Here is a 21,819-nt window from a genome sequence, read left to right on the forward strand (position 1 = left end):
GCTGCCATCTCATGGTTCTGTGTCAGTGTTGCAATCTCTTTTTAATTTAACCCATCCGCTTATGTTGCAAATATTCCAGGCAGATGTCACACACAACATTGAATTTCTATGTTTTTAATTTCACTTGGCAACAGCACCGATTCCTGACTCATTTATTCCGAGACTGCAACACTTTCAAAAGGATTACAGTATATGTAACACTGGATTTAGCTGTAAAGTTTGCCTGTTGAGATAATTAATTCCAGCCAAACTGCCAAGACCTGAGCTCAAAACCATCAGTCACCCAGGGCATGTCCGTATTACCTCACCAACTCTGAGCCTTGAGGTGGAGTGACGGTCTCTCCATCAGCCTAAATACATGCAGATCCCAAAAAATGTTTAACACCGAATGAAAATTGTGTGTTTTTCATACTCTTATCTTGGTCCAAATGACTCATAATGATCATGAAACCTTTGGTCATTTGGTTCTTTTTCATCTAAGACAGGAATATGTTGAAGGATTCGCCACTGTGTTGTTGATATCATGGCTTGACAGGTAGAGAACAGCTGTAACCTCCATGATATAATTGAAAAAATATATAGGGCTATACAGTGGTAGGAGTTATTTTCTTTTCTTTGGGTGAGCTAGAGAATTTAAAAGGTCTCCCGAGGGAAATTAGTATGCCTCTTTCTCTGAACTGAGACTGGCCATTTCCACAGAGCTGACCACATATCGCATCTCTTTAAGGATTCCATGCTTTGAAACAGATGTCTGTCTAGGCTGAGTAATGGTCATTTCAGTGTTGACACAGTTGGGAACCCTTTGCCCTGCTGTCCTGAGCTGTTTATAACACACTATTCATTTGTTTGACACCATCTGCGCCCCCAGACCAGTACCAGTGGTTGTGATCTACATGCTTTCTGTTTCCAGCATGCTGCAGGTGTTTGAACATTCAGTCCAGTAAGCACAATGATCACATTTGGCTGTATATATTTTTTTTTCTATTGATTCTATAAGACATGCTTTGTTACAATTTATTGAGAGTATAGGGAGCGATAATATTTTGAGTAGTAGCCTACGCTTCAAATATATTTTAAATGTTCTATTATGTTTTTGATAGGACAATCAATAAACAGAATCACTTAGTGATGCGATTAAAGTAATTTGAACATTAAATAGCTTAAGTATCCTGAAGTACTTTTTTCCCTTTGGCAGACCAACTCAACCCCTAAATGCTGCTCATGCACATTTGGGATTTAAAGGTTTGATTGACTTGAATTACTGGAAAAATAACAGCAAGTGTATATTTACCTTTTACAGTCTATGATTTTCATATGGTATGTCTTGTGGTATCTAGCCATGCTTTTTTTGCTTAGTGTTTATTGCCCATGGTTTTGAGATATCAGTAGCAGCCTACTTCCAACACTATGGAGGTGAATAGAAATGGGAGCACACGAGATAACATTAAAAACAAACATACAAAATGGAAAACATGTCCTGGTTACATGTGAATAGAATGACATTTTGCTGAACAAATAGTCCCTATGAAAACTTGTTTTGAGTTAACCAAGCCTTTAAACAGTGATTTAGTTAATTTACTCTAACATTATTAGACATAGTAAATATTAAGAAATAGGCCTATAAATCCATAATTTATGTCCCTTATATTTTAAACCGTTCATAGTTTAAAGAAAATAAAAATCATTTTAAACTAAACGATTTTTGATAAATTATCTGAAAAATTATCTATTTAATTTAGATAAACTGATCCCATGATTGTTCTGTTTCCTTTTGGCACGTCTTTAAGTTTAAATCAACTAATGTGGATCTCCAGCGCCCCCTATCATTTATTATGGTTTCACTTTTGAACCAATCAGAGCCACGTTTGCTGAAAGAGTCTCAAAGCACAAGAGAACCTACCTGCCGCTGATTGGCCATTTCCCTTCTTGCGGCGCACTACACAGGGGTCTTGCCAGGGAACGAAGAGGGAGGGCATATTTTAATGGCCGTCAGTAGCACTACCAAATGCAAAAAGTCCGGATTATCCACTATATTTAAACAATTCTAGCTACTGAGGCGTTTTGTCCGTTTTTTTTGGTAACGAACATTAATCTCGGGGGTTGGAGATGTGTTTCTAGTGTTGTTTCTACTGCAGTAAACGGACTTTACCCGCTTGATTCGTGCGCGAGTCGGAGATCAGGCCCAACCGGCTGGCTAAAACACAAGCGGACGTTTAGCTAGTTGCCGGAGTTCAAAGGTAACAGTGTGTACTGCTATTTTTTAGTACTAACAATGATATTTAAACCTTAATCTCTGTATTAAAATGTGTATGTTAAATCACTTGATCATATCGAAACACAATATTGTACACATTTAATGCAGAAGTGTGAAATGTAAACACGCGACCAACGTTAGCATAGTTTAGCACTGTCGAAGCTAATGGCTAACTTTATAGCAACTTTACAAGCAGGAGCAGGCCTAGCTAGAGTAAACAGACGTATGTAATATTTACTGCCCTGTCACTGTGACATTAGGTAATGCAAATAATTCAAAGTTTTACTGTAGTTAATCCATCTGATATTTGTATTGCACATATACGATCATTAATGTTATTATGCTGCATTCACGTGCTCCTCGGATGGTCCCTTTTCCCGATTTGGGCAGTCGTTTTTCCGAGTTCGGTGTGTTATTTGTTGTGTTTTATTGCTCAGAGCGATTAAACAATAACGTTAGCGGTTTCCATTATACATTTCACTTTGAATCTTTTATGATAGCGATCTTGTCCCAGACTTGGTGCTGCACCAGTACATTCTCTAAAACCACAAACATATTGCTTTAACGTTACCTGACTTATCAGGGTTAATGTTTGTAAACACAACACACAAGGCCACTCTACGTGGAAAGCAACTAACGGTTACACCCTGATACCATATTACAAATATCTAATGTGAACAAACATATGTGCAATGTTTCCTGTGACGTACTATACGTGTCTTACCATACCCAACACTTACTTTCGTCTACCATGTTGCTGCGTACTATGAGGCCAAGTCGTTTAGCCTACCAGACATTTCTCCCTGGCTGTTTTGTAATTGTAGGCTCATAGATGTACAAAATAGGTTGTCACCTGCTATCCTTATATGTGAATAAAGATTGATTAAAAAAAAGTGTATCAGACATTTCATCGACTTTCCGAGTTGTTCAAATTTGAGCGAGTGAATTCTCCCAGTCTGGAACTATTTTTTTCCCGATTATTCCGACATCACCTGAATGCAGCATTCTAAGCGAGCTAAAATTTTGAGCTAACGAGCTATTTCATTCAACTTGGTGTTCAATCAACCTGGACAAGCCACGGTAAATCATCCAACCTTGTCAGTGGGATCGTGGATGAATGCTCGTCATTAAACGTTGTGTAAAACCCTTCAAGACACATTGGTCGAGCTGTGAGTTTCCTGACTTTTGAACCTGACGTCTTTGTATATTTATTAAGGTTACCAGTTTTACCTTGTAAGACATTTGCGTTGGTTTGTTTGGTGCATACAAAAACATGTTAAAAACGTAATAAACAGTAAGGCAAAGTACTGCAACAGCCAAAAAGCACAATTAACTAGACACTTGTGTAATATGTTAAATGTTTTATTTGCTCTGCTTTTATTCACAGGGAATATGTAACATAAAGCAACCGACATGACATCCAGATTTGGTAAAACATACAACCGCAAGGGAGGGGAGGCCAATTCGAAATTTGATGAGGTCTTCTCCAATAAAAAGCCAACACTGACCACCAAATGGGGGGAGACCACTTACAAGGCTCAGTTGGGGGGCAAGAGGCCTATTTTAAAACCTGAAGTTTCTGAGCTTTCCAAGAGGCCCAGGCTTGAGGACAGTGACAGCGACAGTGATGGAGACCCATTTGGGTTTGACAGCGATGAGGAGTCCAAAACTGTAACCTCTCACGTGTCCCAGTCGAAAGTCAATGAAGGGGCTGTTACAAAGTCGACCGCAGTGCAGGGAGGTGGGACAGCCACTGTTACTTCTGCACAGGGCTCTGCTAGCTCAACAGCCACGCTCACAAGTAAGTAATCAATACTTAATAAACTAACATTGCCCCTGATTGTCTTGACAGTTAATTTACTATCTGCAACTGACCTGCCATGCTTTTTTATCTACACTTGTTTGATAGTGTCTGCTATCCATTTTGTGGCAGTGTCTGTGTTTTCATATAACCATTTGTTATTGTCTTCTTCATTCACAGCCAAGCAAACATCTGAAGAGAGGGTTGTTAAAAATAACCAGACCTGGTACAAAAGTACAACAGATAGCAACCAGAAACCTGCATGCAAGGCCCCTTTGTCAGACAGAGTCCTCTCTAATGATCAGAACCTCTCAGCGCCCAAGATGCCCTTCTCCTCCTCTCCAAATATAGTCACCTCCCTTAAACTTGTCACTGATGCACCAGGTGGTAGCAGAGACTTCCAAACCTCTTTCTGTTGTGACGAACTGCCTTTAGAAGAAATTAAAGGTGCTGAGCTGGAGCCTCCCTCAGAGCCTCCACCAGAACCAGTGGACAACATCCCCCCTTCCCCATTTACCCTAAGAGCCTCAAACTGCAAGAAATACCAGCGACCCACCAAGCCAAGCAAAACGTCATCTGAACCAGTGGAAAACAACAGCAACAAGCCCACTGAAACAGCGAGTGCCCAAGATAAGCCCAACAGTGTCCTTTCTGCTAGCGCAAGTAGTACGGCTGCCAATACTAAAACGGCAGCCAAGCCTGTAGGCCGGGGCGGCGGGAGGGTACGGGACTACACGGTTCTGCACCCCTCCTGTCTGTCGGTGTGCAATGTCACCATCCAGGACTCAATTGAGCGAGGCATTGATGAACTGGTCACCCCAGCTGTCCCTGCCGACCTTGGAGATGCAGGCCAGATGAAGAAGAAGTCAGACGCTCCTCCCCCCAAACCTACCAGGTGAGTCATTGTCATGTCTTAATAATCTTTACTGATTTTCAGGGATATGGACAAAACATCCCAATTTTCTTAGTTTAACAAAATTGAGTAGTTATTTAAGTAATTTGTGATATGTGTCAGTTTTCATAAATTGTGGGTCATTCAGGATTTTGTAGTATTGACATTAATAGTACCTAGTATTCAAAGTAAAATGAGTCAGACACTAATAGGGAACATCATTTTTGTGTTGCACTTCGTTGTACACTAATTCACACACACTTTATAACAATAGGACTTTGAACATCATATCTTCAACGTCATTGGTTCCACAATTAAGACTTGAGTTTTATGAAATATAATTTGTTCAGCCCCTGAGGAGCAAAATACACACTATTATAGTTAAAGGCCTTACTATTGATGTCTCAAGAGGTATAATCACTTGCTGCAAGGCCTATATTCTACAGATTTGTCATGTACACTGTTAGTTTGACATACTGTATCTGTACACAATGTTTTTGTTGGGTGGATTAGTTTGAAATATTACAGAGCAACAGAATTGCAGAGGATAGCACAAAGATGTTCTATACATCTAGATGGATGTTAATATCACTATCATTTCATACAATGCCACATTACCCATCATGACTGAATTGACTTAAATTATATTTGAATTATTTTCAATTTGACTGTCTGTCCACTCTTTGGAGACACTGCCATTTGTAGATGTGGTCTATTGTTATAATATGCATAATGTTTGAGTAGTTACATTGTGGTGTCCTCACTGTGAATAGTTGTTCAACATTAAGACATTTTATCTGCATTGAGTTGTACACAAATGTGGACCCCTACTTTTTTTTTTTTTTTTTTTGTTCAGCTTCAATGGCTGCGTTTAAATTTTTTGTTTTGCTCTGTCCTGCTCCACTTTCCCTCTCTTTCCCACATCCTCAGTAAAAAAGCAATACAAACAAACATGAAACAATTCCTCTCACTGTATCTTCCCAGGTTTAGACCCACCCAAACAAAGACCAAGAAAACCAAGACTGAGACCAAGCTAGAGTTCTTTGGCTTTGAGGACAAAGAGGACCAGGGGGGTGAGGAGGGTCCAGAAGGTGGCATGGCAGGAAAGAGTAGCTACAAGATCAAGTACTTTGGTTTTGATGACCTGAGCGAGAGTGACAGCGATGAAGAGAGCTCTCAGACCAAAGAGAAAAAGGCCAAGAAAGCGGCTGCAGCCTTAGCTGCCCTGAGCTCTGCTGTGGACAGCCCTCATACCAGTGACTCTCAGGATAGCCAGGCCAGCAGCAATACAGGTGAGCAGATCTTTAAATTATAGATACGTGGCCTTTGAATCACTTTTAATTAGTCTCGCTTTTACCTTCCTAAACAGCCCTGTGGAGGAGGGTCTGGTGAGTTGAAACAAAATTCCGAGATTGGGGGCGGAAACGGGTTGTGGTTTATTGGTATTTCTTTAAACAAATCACAACTGTCTTGGGCAGCGCTAAATGCCGGACGAAGCCACTTTGCCGCGGCAAAATAGCCTCGGTTTTGGTGGAATGGTCAGTTTGTTTTAGTCGTGCAACAGAAAACTCAGATTGGACAAATAGTGTAGTTAGCTGTCTGGGCCTACCCTGCAGAGATCTGAGGAGCAGTTAACCATAGATCTCATAAATCCACCGGAGTTTAAAATTACAACACAAATACAGCCCAAGGTAATGGACATCCGGCCCAAATGAGGGACATTCGGCAGAATTTCCGGCGGCACCTGAACAATCCCGGAAGTGAAACATCGTGGATATAGACTACTTTTAATTAACCTCTATGCAGTTTGGGTGATACTGTGATTTAGATATTTGTATTCGGAAGAGAAGCTTCTAAAACATGCACTTTTCCCCCCAAACTTTAATAATTGATCAAGCATCAGTCCATTCATACTATGTTTCTCGTCATCAACAATCTGGTTTATCCAACAGATGCTTTTGACTTCTCCGATGACTCCATTCCTGGCGTTGCTGAGGGGCAGAAAGGACGCTCAGAGAAGCCAAGTGACAAATCCAAGGACATTGGCAGTGGACTCAAAAAGATCTTCAGTGGACCCAAAAAGGTATATGAGGATGTTAGAAGTATCTGTCTTTTTCTGCCTACTTGTACTCAAAAGTAACTTTGTCATCTAAACTGCTGTCATGACTTTCCTCCTGGCCAGGGTTGATCTAGGGTCTGACACTGCTTGGCTTTGGCAAGCACTTCTTTTAATGTTAGAGGTGTTTAAATTACATTTACATGACAGAATACCCAGCTTGTCTAAAAATAGACTGAGATAATATGAGCTCATGGCTCATCTGCCACATCAGAATAAACTTTGATTTGGGATATTTTCTGTAAGGCCCATATTTGCTCTGCTTATCTAGATCATGTTTTGAAGTAGCTTTGGGATATTTGCGGTCTGTCTCCCTAATTCTTTTTGTTTACTGCTTCTACATCATCGACAAAAATCTATTCACCGTGTTGTCTTTGCAATATATAATTGAGTCGCACAATCTGTCATTTTTAGGAAATGTTTTGGGACTGTTGTGCTCTATTCCGAGGCTGCTGTTGTCTCCGTCCATTGTCCTGATTGCTGCATGCAGTGTTTGTGTGTTGAGTTGTGCTAAGTCACAACAACAACTGTGGGGCTAGAATGGTGAACGGAGATTAACATGAACGTGTTCCCACATCGTCTTTGTTCATGTATGGGTGGCGATGCTTATGGCGCTTAGAGCTTTACGTGTCTGAACATTTCCATCACTAAATGAATGATTGAATGAATGACATGTACATTGTCCACCTATATCAGGTATTATGCTTTGTCTGTTTAGATAAATAACCAATTCTTACTGGATTCCAGTCTCCTGCTAAAGCTGTGTACAACGCTCGCCACTGGAATCAGCCTGAGCCTGAAGAGATCCCTGTGCCTCCACTTTCTCGATCTCAAACTGCTCCGGTAAGAAATTGCTCTCTGACTGGTTATTGATATTTGATTAGCTATTACTTTAGTGTGCAAAAAGGGTACATTTGTGATGTTTAAAGTTCTCATTTGAAACAATTAAATTAATTCATTTTGACACATTTAAAAAAAAACAATTACACAGTATTATGTTAAACAAATAAGAATAACTACTAGCATTTATTTACAGAATGTCCCATTCCCTACTGTTCACAACCCAGGATATTGTTTATTGGTCTCTTAGTAGTCAACAGTTAATTGCTCTAATCAGTCTCGTTCTGTTCACAGACAATTTAACCTGGGTTTATATGTATATTGTTGAATTTGTCCCGTGGAAATACATGTTGGTTCATAGACAATCTAAGCAGGCAACTGGCATTTATTTGAAGTAGTTTTTAACTGAGCACTAACTCATCTGACATCTGTTAACACTTATTAAAGACTAGTGTGCTTAACAGACTATTCGGCTATGGTAAATCTTGCGGACATGTCGTTAAACAGATTTTGCTACTTTGGTATGAGCCCTATTTCTCCGCCTCTTTTCTTCCTCAGGCGGTTTTATCGTGCAGCAGCAAGGACAGCAACTCCCATAAAGATGATGGCTTGTTCAAAGCCCCCCCACCACCGCCCAAAGTCATTAAGTCAGAAACTCTCCCCACGCGACTCAACCAGGATATTGTCACTACGCTCAAATGCAGGAAGGAGCACAAGGAGGTGAGCCCGGAGCACACTGAGATTTCACATCCTCTGAGTTCAGTTTTTACTACATTTGTTGTATGTGGCTAGGAATTTAATTCTAAGTTTAATTTAAAAGCTGAAAAGCTGCACAACTCATTTCGCATCTCTCTCTCTCTCTCTCTCTCTCTCTCTCTCTCTCTCTCTCTCTCTCTCTCTCTCTCTCTCTCTCTCTCTCTCTCTCTCTCTCTCTCTCTCTCTCTCTCTCTCTCTCTCTCTCTCTGGGAAGTGAGCTACAATGTGTTGGGCCCCTTTTCACCATACTCTAAAAGGAGACAGTCCTGAAACGGAACATTCCCTTATCATGCAGCTGCCTACTCTCCCTTAATCTGCATAGACGCAAACATATTTATTCATCATACATGGTTTAGTTTTCAGAGACTGACCTTATACTCTCGTGCCCTGACCTGTGACCAATGAATGACCTGATGTTGTCTAAGCTTATTTTTGTCTCATTATACCACAACATGGTGTTTCTGGAAATTCCACCTTATCTCTCTTACATACTCAGCCAAGCTGGCATTACCCATTTGATGCAGGTTATACAGTACAAGAATAGCATTGATTTGATGCATGTCAAGCTCACTGTATGAGCCCCTGTGTAGATTGGATGTATGATTGTGGATGACTGTAGCTGTTTTAATTTAAACTGCCCTACAGTGCACACACAGAGTATGACTGTTGATACTGGCCCTATTTCAACGAGCTAAGTGCACGGTGTGAACCCCTTTGCTTGTTTACTTTTTAGTGCGCATCCAAATCCAATTTTGCTAGTTTGATGGTGGAAAAAAGGATCCGTGCATTGGGCGCATTGTTCAAAAGGGTTGTGCTTTTTGGGTTAATTAATCATAGTTGTGTTTTGGGCGTAACATGCAATAAGCCAATCAGAGTGTCATCTCCCATTCTCTTTAAATGCCAGGCAAATTCGTAGCTTGGAGCATTGCTATTATCATGGCGAATTTGCTGAGCAGTAATAAGAGAAGAAGCTGATCTGCGCATGCGTGAAGTGAAAGCATGTGAGCAGTTCATATTTCAGTTCGCAAACAGAATTAATAATAATCACAGAAAAAGTATGTATGTAATCTTTCTAACAATTTCACATTGTAATATTTTAATTTTTAATCTTTTGCGTGTTTGCGCTGTTCACGAGTCTAGGCACATTTTGATAATGCGCAGTTAAAATAACAATGAAATGCTGCACTATTGACTTTAGACCTGAAGCCGCCACCCTGTAAGACCAGCACGCCCATGGGCACAAAGATTGGTGCATTTGTTATTTAAACGATGTGGGCGCTGGGCGGTCTTAAATAGTAAATAAAATAAATAATCTTAAATAATTTATTAAAATAATACATAAAATAGCAAAGACACAGGCCCCATTACACAGGGTGAGCTATTATTAGGCTCATTCGAGATGAGTCAGGTCTGCTCAGAATCGATCACAGACGATCGGGGCCCGTTGCATGCTGGTTTGATTTGTGTCCGACTTGATCCCGACTTGCTCTGATGTCATGCACACGTAGGCAATGATAATCTTACGAGAGCAAGTCGGCCGCAGTTCTGTGACGCAGGTGGCGCAGTTGCTTTTCACTGACTGCTGGACCCAGGCGGATCCAGAGCATGCTGGGAAACTCCGACCTCTCAGCAGATTTAACAGCTGATTGGTATATAATCGACTCTACGTGATGACATTTTATATAATCTTTTTATTGTTTTGGAATCGGAGGGATTTTAACTGCTATTTGTCTGATTTAAAGACTTGTTCTGTACAGAACACATGTTGTGTGGCTGATATATGTTTAGAAGTCAGAGAGACTAAATCTGTTCAGATCACGGATCATCTACAGTCTGTTGTTAAATAAATCAGCAACAGATTGCATGTAGAACATTTTGAGAGTTACTCTGTCATAATTAAAACAACTAGAGACTGTACCAGTTGATATGTGGATCTGATTATATTTTATTAAATCCGAATCTCACCAAAGTGTTTTTGTTACTTGTTCAATCTGAAGGCGTCATGAATTGGCTAAAAACTTTCCGACTTTACCGCAGCTTTTTGTCCCCGCCCCCGGCTGCTGCTGCCTGCTCTTTTCCACTTTACAGGCGAGGCGCGGTTCATCTTGAACGAGCCTATTGATGATGGGTATTGGCACAGTCAGCTATTGCTGGTAATGGAACCAATAGTGGGGACTTTAACAATGAGAGCAATTCTATCAGAATCAGAATCAGAAATACTTTATTGATCCCCGAAGGGAAACTCTGTGTTACAGTTGCTCAGATATTAGAAATATAAGAAATAGAAATAAAGAAATATAAGGAGTGTAGATATTTACATAGTATATTATGATACAGTATTTACATAAATAATATAATTAAGGTGTTGCAATGGTGAAAAGTAATAATGGTGAAAAGTAATAATAATAATAATAATAATAATAGTAGCAGTTGAGTATTGCACACATTACAAGCCAGTGTTAATGCACAATACAGATAATATTGTCCAGTTTAAACCCCTCTAAGTGTCTGTGTGTCGGACACTTAGAGGGAGGAGTTATAAAGTTTGATGGCCACAGGCAGGAATGATTTCCAGTGGCGCTCTGTGGTGCATTTTGGTAGAACGAGTCTATCATTGAAAGTGCTCCTGTGATTGAGCAGCAAGCCGTGGAGTGGGTGTGAGACATTGTCCAAGATGGCATGTAGTTTGGACAGCATCCTCCTATTTGACACACCCGACAGAGAGTCCAGATCCACCCCCATGACGTCACTGGCCTTGCGAATCAGTTTGTTGAGTCTGTCGGCCTCCGCTACCCTCAGCCTGCTGTATCACTGTGTTTGTGCAAGTTGATTGTGACTCTGGCCAGATGCACCTGTACAAATTACTTGTCATTAACCCCATTCCCCTTCCACCAGCTGTACACGGTGGTGCAACATGTGAAGCACTTCAATGACGTGGTGGAGTTTGGAGAGAATCAAGAGTTCACAGATGATTTTGAGTACCTGGAGACAGGGCTGAAGAGCAGTCAGCCACTCAACACAAGATGCCTTAGGTACGTTGAATAAACACTTAGATTTTAGAGGAAATTCTGAAGCTCTGACATATTTATTTTCTAGTGGCAACCTGATGGTACTGATTTGTATGGGTACCAAGTACCTCACTAAGTTGATGATTGAATGGTACAAGCACCTGTCACCTAAAATGTACCTAGTATTAGCCTAGCCTATTCATAAAGCAATTACAGGAACAGCTGCTTTATTTGATCAAAGCTTTTTGACGTTTGATTCTTAAATAAAAGAAAACCGATAAATATTCGAACCAAGAGCAGCTGGAGGTAGCAATACAAATTAAATGTGTTTTAAAGAGACAACAGAGAATGCAGTTGTTTTTTTTTTACTCAAATCCCTTGTTCACATGCAATGTACATTGTTTTTGCACTTCTTAATGACAAATAGTCCACTACATTTATCCACGCTTTTTTATTTGAATGTTTTTTTTTTTTTTTAAATAACACAAAAATAATAAGCCCTATAGAGGCAGTATGTGTACCTATAACTGGCTTTGCACTCTGCCCTCCACATTTCCACCATGTTGGGGTAACATGCTGAGCTCGAATTTCTGTAGTCTGATAAAGCACACGGCTACATTTATTGTGAAAAAGAAATCCACTCATGAAAGACAACCATGAATGTGTTTCTGTTCCTCTCTCCCTGCTGCAGTATAATCAGCCTGGCCACACGGTGTGCCATGCCTGGTTTCAGGATGCACCTGCGGGCCAGAGGGAAAGTGGCGCAGGTCTTCAAAATGCTCAGTGATGCTCCACAACACTCGGTCAGTAAAACTCTTTTCTGTCACCTCCTTTTTCAATTTCACGTTGTCCTCTCTCTCAAAACATTTTTTTAAACTAGTGACTGGTGATATGTTTTACCGCTTTTGAATAATTGCTGCTTTAGGTGTTTACTTTGTACTTTGTAAATATGTACTCTTAAGTATTCATTCCAAAATGTGTAATCATTTTGTTTTATTAGAGTTTGAACCATGAGCCATAGCTGCTGCTTGTGTCAGGGTTAGACATGAAATGGATGAACTCATCTGATTCAACAAGTACAAATCAGAAACTAATGCCCAAGTTTGTCAGTGCCATTTTTAATGTAGTTTTCTTTTTTTTAAATCTTTTTTTTCCCCCCGACATGCATTGTTTGTCTGTACTGTCAACATTGTTAAAATGTCTCAAGACTTACGCAACAAGCAGTGGCAGTTTGATCTGCATGTTTAGAGCAGCTTTACAGTATGAAAATGTTACATTTAAACTGAAGAGAGTGAAGTTTGTTTTAGTATCTTGATTAACACCTCTGCAATATTTGCTAATGAAGAGGGTGTTAAATGTCTACATACTGCAGCTATTTAAAATTCATAACTTATTAAATTCAGTAGACTCAGGTTTTCAGTACAGTTTCAGTTATCCTTGAAGTGTTACCTTTTTTTTAGTGTGCTGTATTTCTCCACACTTAAACACACAGACACAAACACATGTTTGAAGCTATGTTTCCTAATTTAGAGAATGCTGTTATAAAAAATGGACAGGTTTCAGATTTTTCCAGCTGGTCCAGCCAGGTTGTTCAAATCGTTTGTATGCTGTGCACCACTTTTGTAATAGCCTTTCTCTACCGCTCTATCAGAACCTTGGTCTGTGCACGGCTGCTCTGATGTACATTCTGAGTCGGGATCGTCTTAACATGGATCTAGACAGGGCCTGTCTGGAGCTTATGATCAAGCTGCTAGAACTGGACCAGGACTACTCGGCTCACCAGGATCAACTCACTGCAAAGGAGGTGGAAAAAATCAAGGAGAAGATCAGGAAGCTGTGCGAGACTGTGCACAACAAGCACCTCGACTTGGAAAACATCACGGTGTGTTATCAAATAGCTATTAGTTATTAAAATGGGCTTATGTCCTCTTTCACTGTCAGATGTCTAGCTTTCCCAGTAGGACAAATGTATCATGCCAAATAAAAGTGTATGCTGGATATTTCAGATTTGACATTTTTTTTTTCTGTGTAGACTGGCCACCTTGCCATGGAAACATTGCTTTCTCTAACCTCCAAGAGAGCCGGAGATTGGTTCAAAGAAGAACTGCGACTACTAGGTGGTTTGGACCATATTGTAGACAAAGGTAGGTGTGTAAGATGAATTGTACATTACGTAGGTGAGCAGTTTTCAAGTCTCTAGTTGTCTGTGTATAAGGTTTGTTTTCCAAGTTCAAGCATGGCTCCAGGCTAACTGTTGGCCTAGGTTGCACTGGTGCACATTACTTTTTTATTTAAAAGGTGCACCTAAATTTTCTTGCGTCACTGTTAATGCCACACTTTTAAGGTCACCTTATCACGCTCCATATAAATATGTATATTATGTAAATGATTTTAAACAAGAATAAGGTGTAGGTAAATACTTGTATTTATTTGAGGCACAATTATGCTTTTATACAAAAATACTTCAAAAAATGAAATGTTTAAAGTGCATCACTGAGCTGCCAAACTAAAACATTTTAAGCTAAATAGAAAGTGCCTATGTTTAAAAAGTGCTTCCCTTAACTGAGACTTAACATGTCATGGCTCAGTTTTATAGCGGATCCCCTTGCCGGGACATGCCCTTCACATGGCCAACACTTGTAATTTGACCTTCTTCCCCTTTTGGCCTTGGCTAAACCAGCTTGCCACACTCCCAACATCAAATTCCTTCCCGGACTGAAAATATACAGCTGCAAATTATCTGAAAAAAATAGCCTAGGATCTATTAAAACAATATTATATCTCAGGTTATCAGGTTTGACTCCAACCTGCGGCCCTTTCCTGCATGTAATCCCCTCCCCTCCTCTTTCATGTCTTTCCTATTGAAATAAAGGCCAAAAATTATAAAAGAAAAACAGACGAACAGACATAGGGGGAGTGCGATGGACTGAAGCGTCTGCTACTCACAGAGTGACGGCTGACTCATGATGAATGGGTCCAGCACGGGTCAAATGGCGGGTCAGCTGAGTTACACCAGCCTGTGTGTAAAATGTCTGTATCGTCACTGCACTTAATTTTTATTAACTGTGATATTCTGGCCATGGATCACATAACTCACCCAAGTATAGCAGGCTCCGTCTCACACGCTATTGGCCGATTGCTCAAAGAACTTAAGTTCGAGGATTTCAACAACCTCTTCTGTTTTGCACCGTGGCAGCCACAGTAACAGAGTTCTCAGCAGAAACACTGGTACAAATACAGGTTACCCTCTCATGCTAAACAATAAACAGCTGTGTTATTAACAAAACTGCTGACAAATGTTAGCAGTGTGGAGCAGTGTGTGAGTTAATGGGGGCGAGGCTGCGCTGAGATCCAAACACCAAATTGGTCGCACTCTAGAGCCCCGTCAAGTTTCACAGCGGTTGACTTTCATGTGTCTGTCAGGATGTGTAATGTGCCTTTTGTGTTTTATTGTACCACAGTTAAAGAGTGTGTGCAGAACCTGAGCCAAGAGGATGACAAGGAGAACCTTGTAGCGTCTTTATGGGGGGCTGAGAGGTGTCTGAGAGTACTTGAAAGTGTAAGTACTGCTCTGTTATGTTGCATTTCCTCTTTCACCAAAGTCATACACTCAAGGACAAGAGTAATGGCAACTTTGGCAACTTATTATTGTTACCTTTTATTAAAAGGCTTTGTTTAAAAAAAAAAAAATATTCCTTATGTTAATAAGTTAATAACTGTTTGACATGAAATGATTGATGAATGATCAAAGGTCTGAACCAAACAAAGTTGTTTTCCCTCATTTTCTGTTTCTTTCAATGTAGTTTTCCCTTCCTATTGATTTTATTTCTTTCATCATCTGCCAACAGGTGACCGTGCAGAACCCAGAAAACCAGGGTTACTTGATTGCCTACAAAGACTCACAACTCATTGTCTCCTCTGCCAGGTGAGCACCAGATACAGCTTGGAGCTATTATTGACTGGACACGGACACTTGCGGAGACACTGACTAAAATACATCAGTTTACCTTTGTACTTTTGTAACCATCACCAATTTTAGGTTGTCCTCAGGGATGTTACGGGCATTTTTTTATTTGCGTGTCTGTTAATTAAAACATTTTCACCTCATTAAAGTAAAGGGAAACATATCAAAGCTCAAACCTTACAGTGAGGTGAGCCAATAAAGATTTATCAGCGAATTTTGAGCTGACAAAAAATTGGTAACTATTTCTGTATTGGTGGACACAAAATTCCATTTAGAGTTGTCATATAAAGGGAATTTAAGCGTTAAAATTATCTGTTAATGTTCATCTCTTTCCGTCACCCTTAGGCTTGTTTAATTCACCCTTATGCGTTTCCTTCACCCTTGTGCTTGTTTTCTTTAAAATGGGCCTAATTTCTGCCAGATAACTTGGTTCTTCCTTTCACCAGAGCTTTGCGGTACTGTGAGGATATGATTCAGCGATACAGCAGGGCGTTAAACAACAGCTCTCTGTCATCGTCGGGTGCAGCGCTGCCCCACTGCAGCTTCAGTAACGTGGGCAAGGCTGTGGAGGACTGCATGAGGGCCATCATAGGAGTGCTGCTTAACCTTACCCATGACAATGGTATTCTCTTTTGATACTTTATATATATATTTTTTGCTTTTGTTTTGCCTTTGTTCTGTGTTTGATGCTTTTATCTGGCATTTGTGGCTCTTAAGCATTGGAGAATGACTCAGTATTATGGCTTATTGTTTGTCTGATGTGATGCATAACAATGAAGCACAGTTTATTGCATTACACAGCAGTTTCATTATGTTATACTGTATGTGATATTGCATTATTTAAGTATTGGACTTTATTCCTATTATTGAGCTTATATAAATCCTATTACTCAGGCTTCAGTTGCTTAGTAGGGTATCGACTAGTATGAGCAGAGGTTAATAATTTATTATTTTCATCTGCAGAGTGGGGAAGCACTAAGACAGGTGAGCAGGAACAGCTGACCGTAACTGCTCTGAATTGCGTTCTCAGAGTTCCACGCTACATCCCCCAAGAGCAGCGCTTTGACGTGCGAGTACTGGTAAGGCGCTCTTGGACAAAACACCACATAATTGTTCAAAGGATTTTCTACCAACCCGTGTTTGTTCTATGTACGTCTGTGCCCGCATATATGCATCTTATTTGTGTATTTTGTTTTGTATACCAGGGTCTGGGTCTACTAATTAACCTTGTGGAGTATAGCTCCAGAAACCGCCACTGTCTGGTGGACATGGAGTACACAGTCGACGACACCTGTCTGGAAGACAGCCTAATGCAGCCTGCTGACCAAACCCAATCTGACACAGCGGCAGCGGCGGCACCGCCAAGCACAGCTGAGGCTCAGGGAGACGGAGCTGTCAGACCCAAGGCCTGTGGTGCTTTGGCTGCCCTGGTGCAGGTAGGAATTGTGCCAAGACTCATTAATAAATATTTCAACAGTCATTGTGTTTCTTTTGTCTTGGCTACAGGGTTTTTCCGCATCATTTCTTTTAAAGGAAGGATGTGAGCAGAAACGGTTAGTTAGTGATGAGCAGTCATGAGGAAAAAGTCAATGTCTTTACCGTTCAAAGACAACTTTGTATTGTATGAACAGGTGTGACAGTTTTTCATGTGTTCTCTCAGGGAGACAGTTGAAAGTTGAAACATTTCTCTGCTGTGCTACATGCCCTACTACACAACCATAAGCTGTACTGTTGACTGCATTTTAAGTAAAGTCTGAAGTTGCATACATTTTACTGAACACTAGTGCCTAAACACAATGGAATAGGCAAAACTGATGCACACTGATTTGTGGATTTAAAATTCAAGATAAAAATGTGATTTATTATTTTAGCTTTTATTATTGATATTGCCTTAACCAGCTCTCTTCCCAACTGACTAGTTAGGTTTTCTAAAAAGGGACCTTTGAGAGCAAAGTAGTGATTTACTTTAAAATAACCTTTCACTTTCAAGTACGTTTTTTGCATTCCCAGTTGCTTTCTCTCCTCATCTTGAAGAAAAATGCATGTTTAACTGCTATCTCTTTATTCCCTTTAAATTGGGAAAAATCTGCTGTTACTTGGCTCCAAATAAAATGTTTGTTTGGAGTTCACACTGTATATTTCTCTCTACGTCGCAGCTCTTCCTGGAGAGGGAGCGCGCCGCCATCCTGGCTGAGGCTAAGACTGACGACCTCATCAGTGAGGCGCCCAAGCCGGCACTGGACCAAAGCGGAGAGTGGCAGGAGACGTCGGGAGAGATCCAGTGGGTGGCAGCCGAAACCAACGACAGCCAATCTGAAAAGAAAGAGGAGAAGAAAGAAGAGGAGGATGAAGAGTTGGACCTAAACAAAGGTAGACGTTTGTGTTTGAAGTTGTGTCTCCTGGCCATTTTCCCCCGCAGCCAGGCAAAAGTTAATATAGTTAGCCTAAAGAAACAAGCAGAAATCTGCTACCAGCCAGGCTAAAGCTAATTTTTCCTTCTATGTAAATGCACTCCCCTACAAAATCACCGCAGTAGTCGAGAATGATTTATTATTTCCAAATAGAGCTATTTCTGTCATCTTTTAAAAAATACTTTTTCTTTTTTCATATCGCAATATATAAAGCAGGGGAAAGAAATATCACAATGTAAGAGTTTTCTAATATCGTGCAGGACTAATTGCTATGTTGTTCTTATGGCTGAGTCACGAGTAGTGAAATGCAATCTAGTGCTTTACCTTTTTGCTGTTCCCTTGAATGTGGCCACCGTAAAACAATTAGGCCGTAATGACACTGTTAGTGACTTCCCCTTAATGTTTTAGCCCTAGTACCTAGTTGTGCAACTGAGCAGTGAATTACAGCCACAAAGTCCTTCTCACAGGAATGTTTCCAGCCAACCATCTATTCTCACCATGAAACTTGAAACTTTGTTCCACCATAAGAATATGTATCTGTAATTGTGCATATTTTTCTTTCTCCCTTGTGTTTGCTGTAGCTCTGCAGCATGCAGGCAAGCATATGGAGGACAGCATTGTTGCCTCCTACACTGCTCTGCTGCTGGGCTGCCTCTGCCAAGGAAGCCAGGTGAGAATATCAGACGCAGATATACGCAATATGATGTAAGATTATTTTTCCTCGTCAAACATATTCATGTCTTTGCTCTCCTACCTTTCTGTCCCTCTCAGACAAATGCGACTACTGTGAGAGAGCATCTCCCCAAAGGGGATTTCTCCATCATGACAGAAATGCTGAAGAAGTTCTTGAGTTTCATGAATCTCACTGTGAGTATGACAACCAAGACGGACCTTCTGACCTCAACATTGCATGATGATGCTGTCACTGTTATGATAAAAGAAACAAGTCATATACATTAAAAGGAAATCATAGTGTGGCGCTATAGTGACAAGTTGAAGATAAGCCATCATTTTCATCCCAACATCAGAGGATGTTTTTGTAAGCACCCAAAAATATTGATGCAATCCTAGCTCCAGGCATATTATTTTGAAGTAACCAAAGTCTTTGAGAGCCAATAATTCCACATTTCCTTTCAGTTTAGAATATAGTTGCAGGGTTTGATCTTCTTTTTCTCAGCACATCAAGTGGCGCCTTCCTGAGTAAATACAAGAATTTAGATGAAAATTGAATATTTTTTTTTCTGTGACGCAGAGATTAAATGCATAATGCCTGTAAAAATCAATATATGAAAAGGCTCTCTAACTTTTGGCTCATTTCAAATATCTCAATACCTTCTTAGCCAGTCGATAATCACTTGCACAGTCTCTAGTGGCACTTGTTTTTTTGGCGGTAATGTGCCATTATAATACAAAGTGTGACAAAATAAATTATTATCAGTTAAAAATGATTAGTGTGTATCCAAGCAGCATAATTCCAGTAGTATTACGACGGATAATTTAAAAATAAGTTGAGCATTAATATTAAGCTGAACAGTTACACAGTCACAGATGTGCATTTTGCGGCAGCTTTGAAAGTGACACATCCTGTCAGAGCTGAAGACGGGAAACATCTGTTTCATAAATATCGCCTTTTCAAGTGAACAGAAGCTCAAACATCCTTCAAAGACCCTCACTGTGCCTGGAGACATCACAAGTACAGCAGTACATTTTAGCAAACTCACACTCTTTGTTTTTCCTTTTGTCTCTGCACACAGTGTGCGATGGGCACCACAGGACAGAAGTCTATCTCACGGGTCATCGATTACCTAGAGCACTGTTAACAGACAGCCAGACGGGGAACTCTCAGTCCACACATTAAAAGGATCCCAGGCGATACTGGTGCCCCCTACCCGACAGGAGCCACAAGAGGTCATTGGAGTCTCTGCAGCATTCCTTTGACTTCACCAGGTCACCCAATGCTGTGATCACTCTGATCAACTCTCAATTGTTACAGATAAACCCCTGTCTGGAGCACAGCCTGAACCAAAGCCCTGCTAGCTGACAGACATGCAGATTTATTCCGTTCCACTCAACTAACGCCCCATTCAAAGTCAGCAGATTCATCCTCAGTTACTGGGAATCAGGCATGGGCTAGGCTAAAGATAAAAAAATACTCTGTGGAATGTCAAACATGAAGACGGACTCAAAGAAGACCTCTTCTTAAAACGTCCCAAAAGGTTGGAGTCTCCTGTCCCACTGCAGTGTTTCCCACACATTCGAAAGCAATTTGTGTCGTGGGGGGGGTTACACTCATTTGCATATTTGTGCTGTCATTACGCAATAATTTGCATAAAGCTTAGTAGTTGCGTCAGCAAGGTAGATAGAAAGAGATAGAAAGAAATCTTTAGCCAAATAATCACAAATTTAATACAGGAATTTATTTAACCTTCTAATTATTACTTAGCTAGCCTATTTTTGAAGTAAAGAAATTCTACAAAGGGAGGGGAAAAGATCAATAAAGAATTCTCAAAGAAGGCCGGCTTGCCCAGAGCCAGGCCAGCTCAGCTGCGTCTTTCTCCCGTCATGTCCCGCTGTCTCTCCGATTTACACCGGCCGCCGCACTCTGTCCCTTCTTTCCTTTCTACCCGGCGAGGGGCTGCTCCTCTACTCCTCACTAAACGGATTCAGAGAGGTGACTTTTTGGCGGCCACAGGAGAGAAATACCTTGCGTGCTCGCTGGACAATACTGGCGACTTTTTTTTTTTACAGAAAGTGGCCAGGATTGTTGCTAGTCGAGTCAGAGGAGAGCTGGGAAGGTATAGGCAGCTGAACAAATGGCGTACAAAAAAAGAATAACAACGAAACACAAAGTGTGGCGGCCGGTGTTGCTGGTCTGGCGCACTGCGACAAATGAGTCTGTGTGGGAAACACTGGCCACTGCCTGCTCTCGAGTCCTGGTAGCTTAGCTAGAGTGTGAACCTCTCAATCAAGTTTTATGGATCATTACATTTTAATCTTTGCTCATCCACATCAAAGCAATGGGTGAACTCTTTGATTAGCATGAAGAACAATATCAAACAAAATCAGTTTCATGGATGCTAGAATGATATCTACGTGTAAACTCGTGTGGATTGATTTTTTTTTTTTATGCATTCTTTTGTTTACTTACAGTTTTGCAGTTGGTTTGAATGTTTAAGGGAAGGTTTCTTTTAATCTTTGATTTTTATGGTCTCATTCTGCACATTTTATCTTGTGAACTGTGCGAGTTTGAAACTTGCATAGGCGTTTCTTATGTTTTTAGATTTTTCTTTTTTCCGTGGGCATTTTTCCACCCTAATTGAATGAAATACTTAGAAAGAAATCAGGACTGTGTGACATAACGACTTTGATAGGATGTCCTTTATTTGACTCATAAAGGCACTTGGAAATTACACGCTATGGTGAATTTTAGATTTCCTTCTCACCCATTATCATTTTGGTCATATTTTTTACCTAATGCTTTTGTTTAGCTTATTTAAAGTCCAATTAATTCAAGAGTATGTAATTACAGTATGCATTGAAACTCACTTGTATAACAGATGTGATGAATTACTCAAAATTGATGGCTGTGCTTCCTTTTTAAATTTGTAATGAAGTTACTATTTTCTTTTTTTATGTATTTAATTTAATGCTTTCTCCTTTTGTAAATGCAAAGTCTTTGCCTAGTGAGATGCCATTTGTGTTTATAGTTTCACACCACGATTCATTAAAATGTATCCTATGTGACACAGCTCAGTGGTTGGACACGATTACATGTAT

The 21,819-nt window shown here is 40.4% G+C and overlaps 1 protein-coding gene across 1 annotated transcript; it reads left to right on the forward strand.

Annotated features, from left to right (window-relative positions):
- The first annotated feature begins 1,924 nt into the window (after positions 1–1,924).
- wapla (WAPL cohesin release factor a) lies at positions 1,925–20,506 on the forward strand. The gene is made up of 20 exons (XM_034898400.1): positions 1,925–2,237; positions 3,642–4,055; positions 4,236–4,950; positions 5,932–6,239; positions 6,900–7,030; positions 7,811–7,906; positions 8,462–8,623; positions 11,555–11,691; positions 12,359–12,470; positions 13,319–13,549; positions 13,700–13,811; positions 15,129–15,226; positions 15,516–15,592; positions 16,078–16,253; positions 16,595–16,710; positions 16,837–17,067; positions 17,788–18,001; positions 18,624–18,712; positions 18,814–18,909; positions 19,797–20,506. The coding sequence occupies exons 2-20, from the start codon at positions 3,668–3,670 to the stop codon at positions 19,860–19,862; spliced, it is 3,555 nt and encodes a 1,184-aa protein (XP_034754291.1). The 5' UTR covers positions 1,925–2,237; positions 3,642–3,667; the 3' UTR covers positions 19,863–20,506.
- The last annotated feature ends 1,313 nt before the right edge of the window (positions 20,507–21,819 follow it).

The sequence above is a fragment of the Etheostoma cragini genome, chromosome 17 (assembly GCF_013103735.1).
Source record: "Etheostoma cragini isolate CJK2018 chromosome 17, CSU_Ecrag_1.0, whole genome shotgun sequence".
Lineage (NCBI taxonomy): Eukaryota > Metazoa > Chordata > Actinopteri > Perciformes > Percidae > Etheostoma > Etheostoma cragini.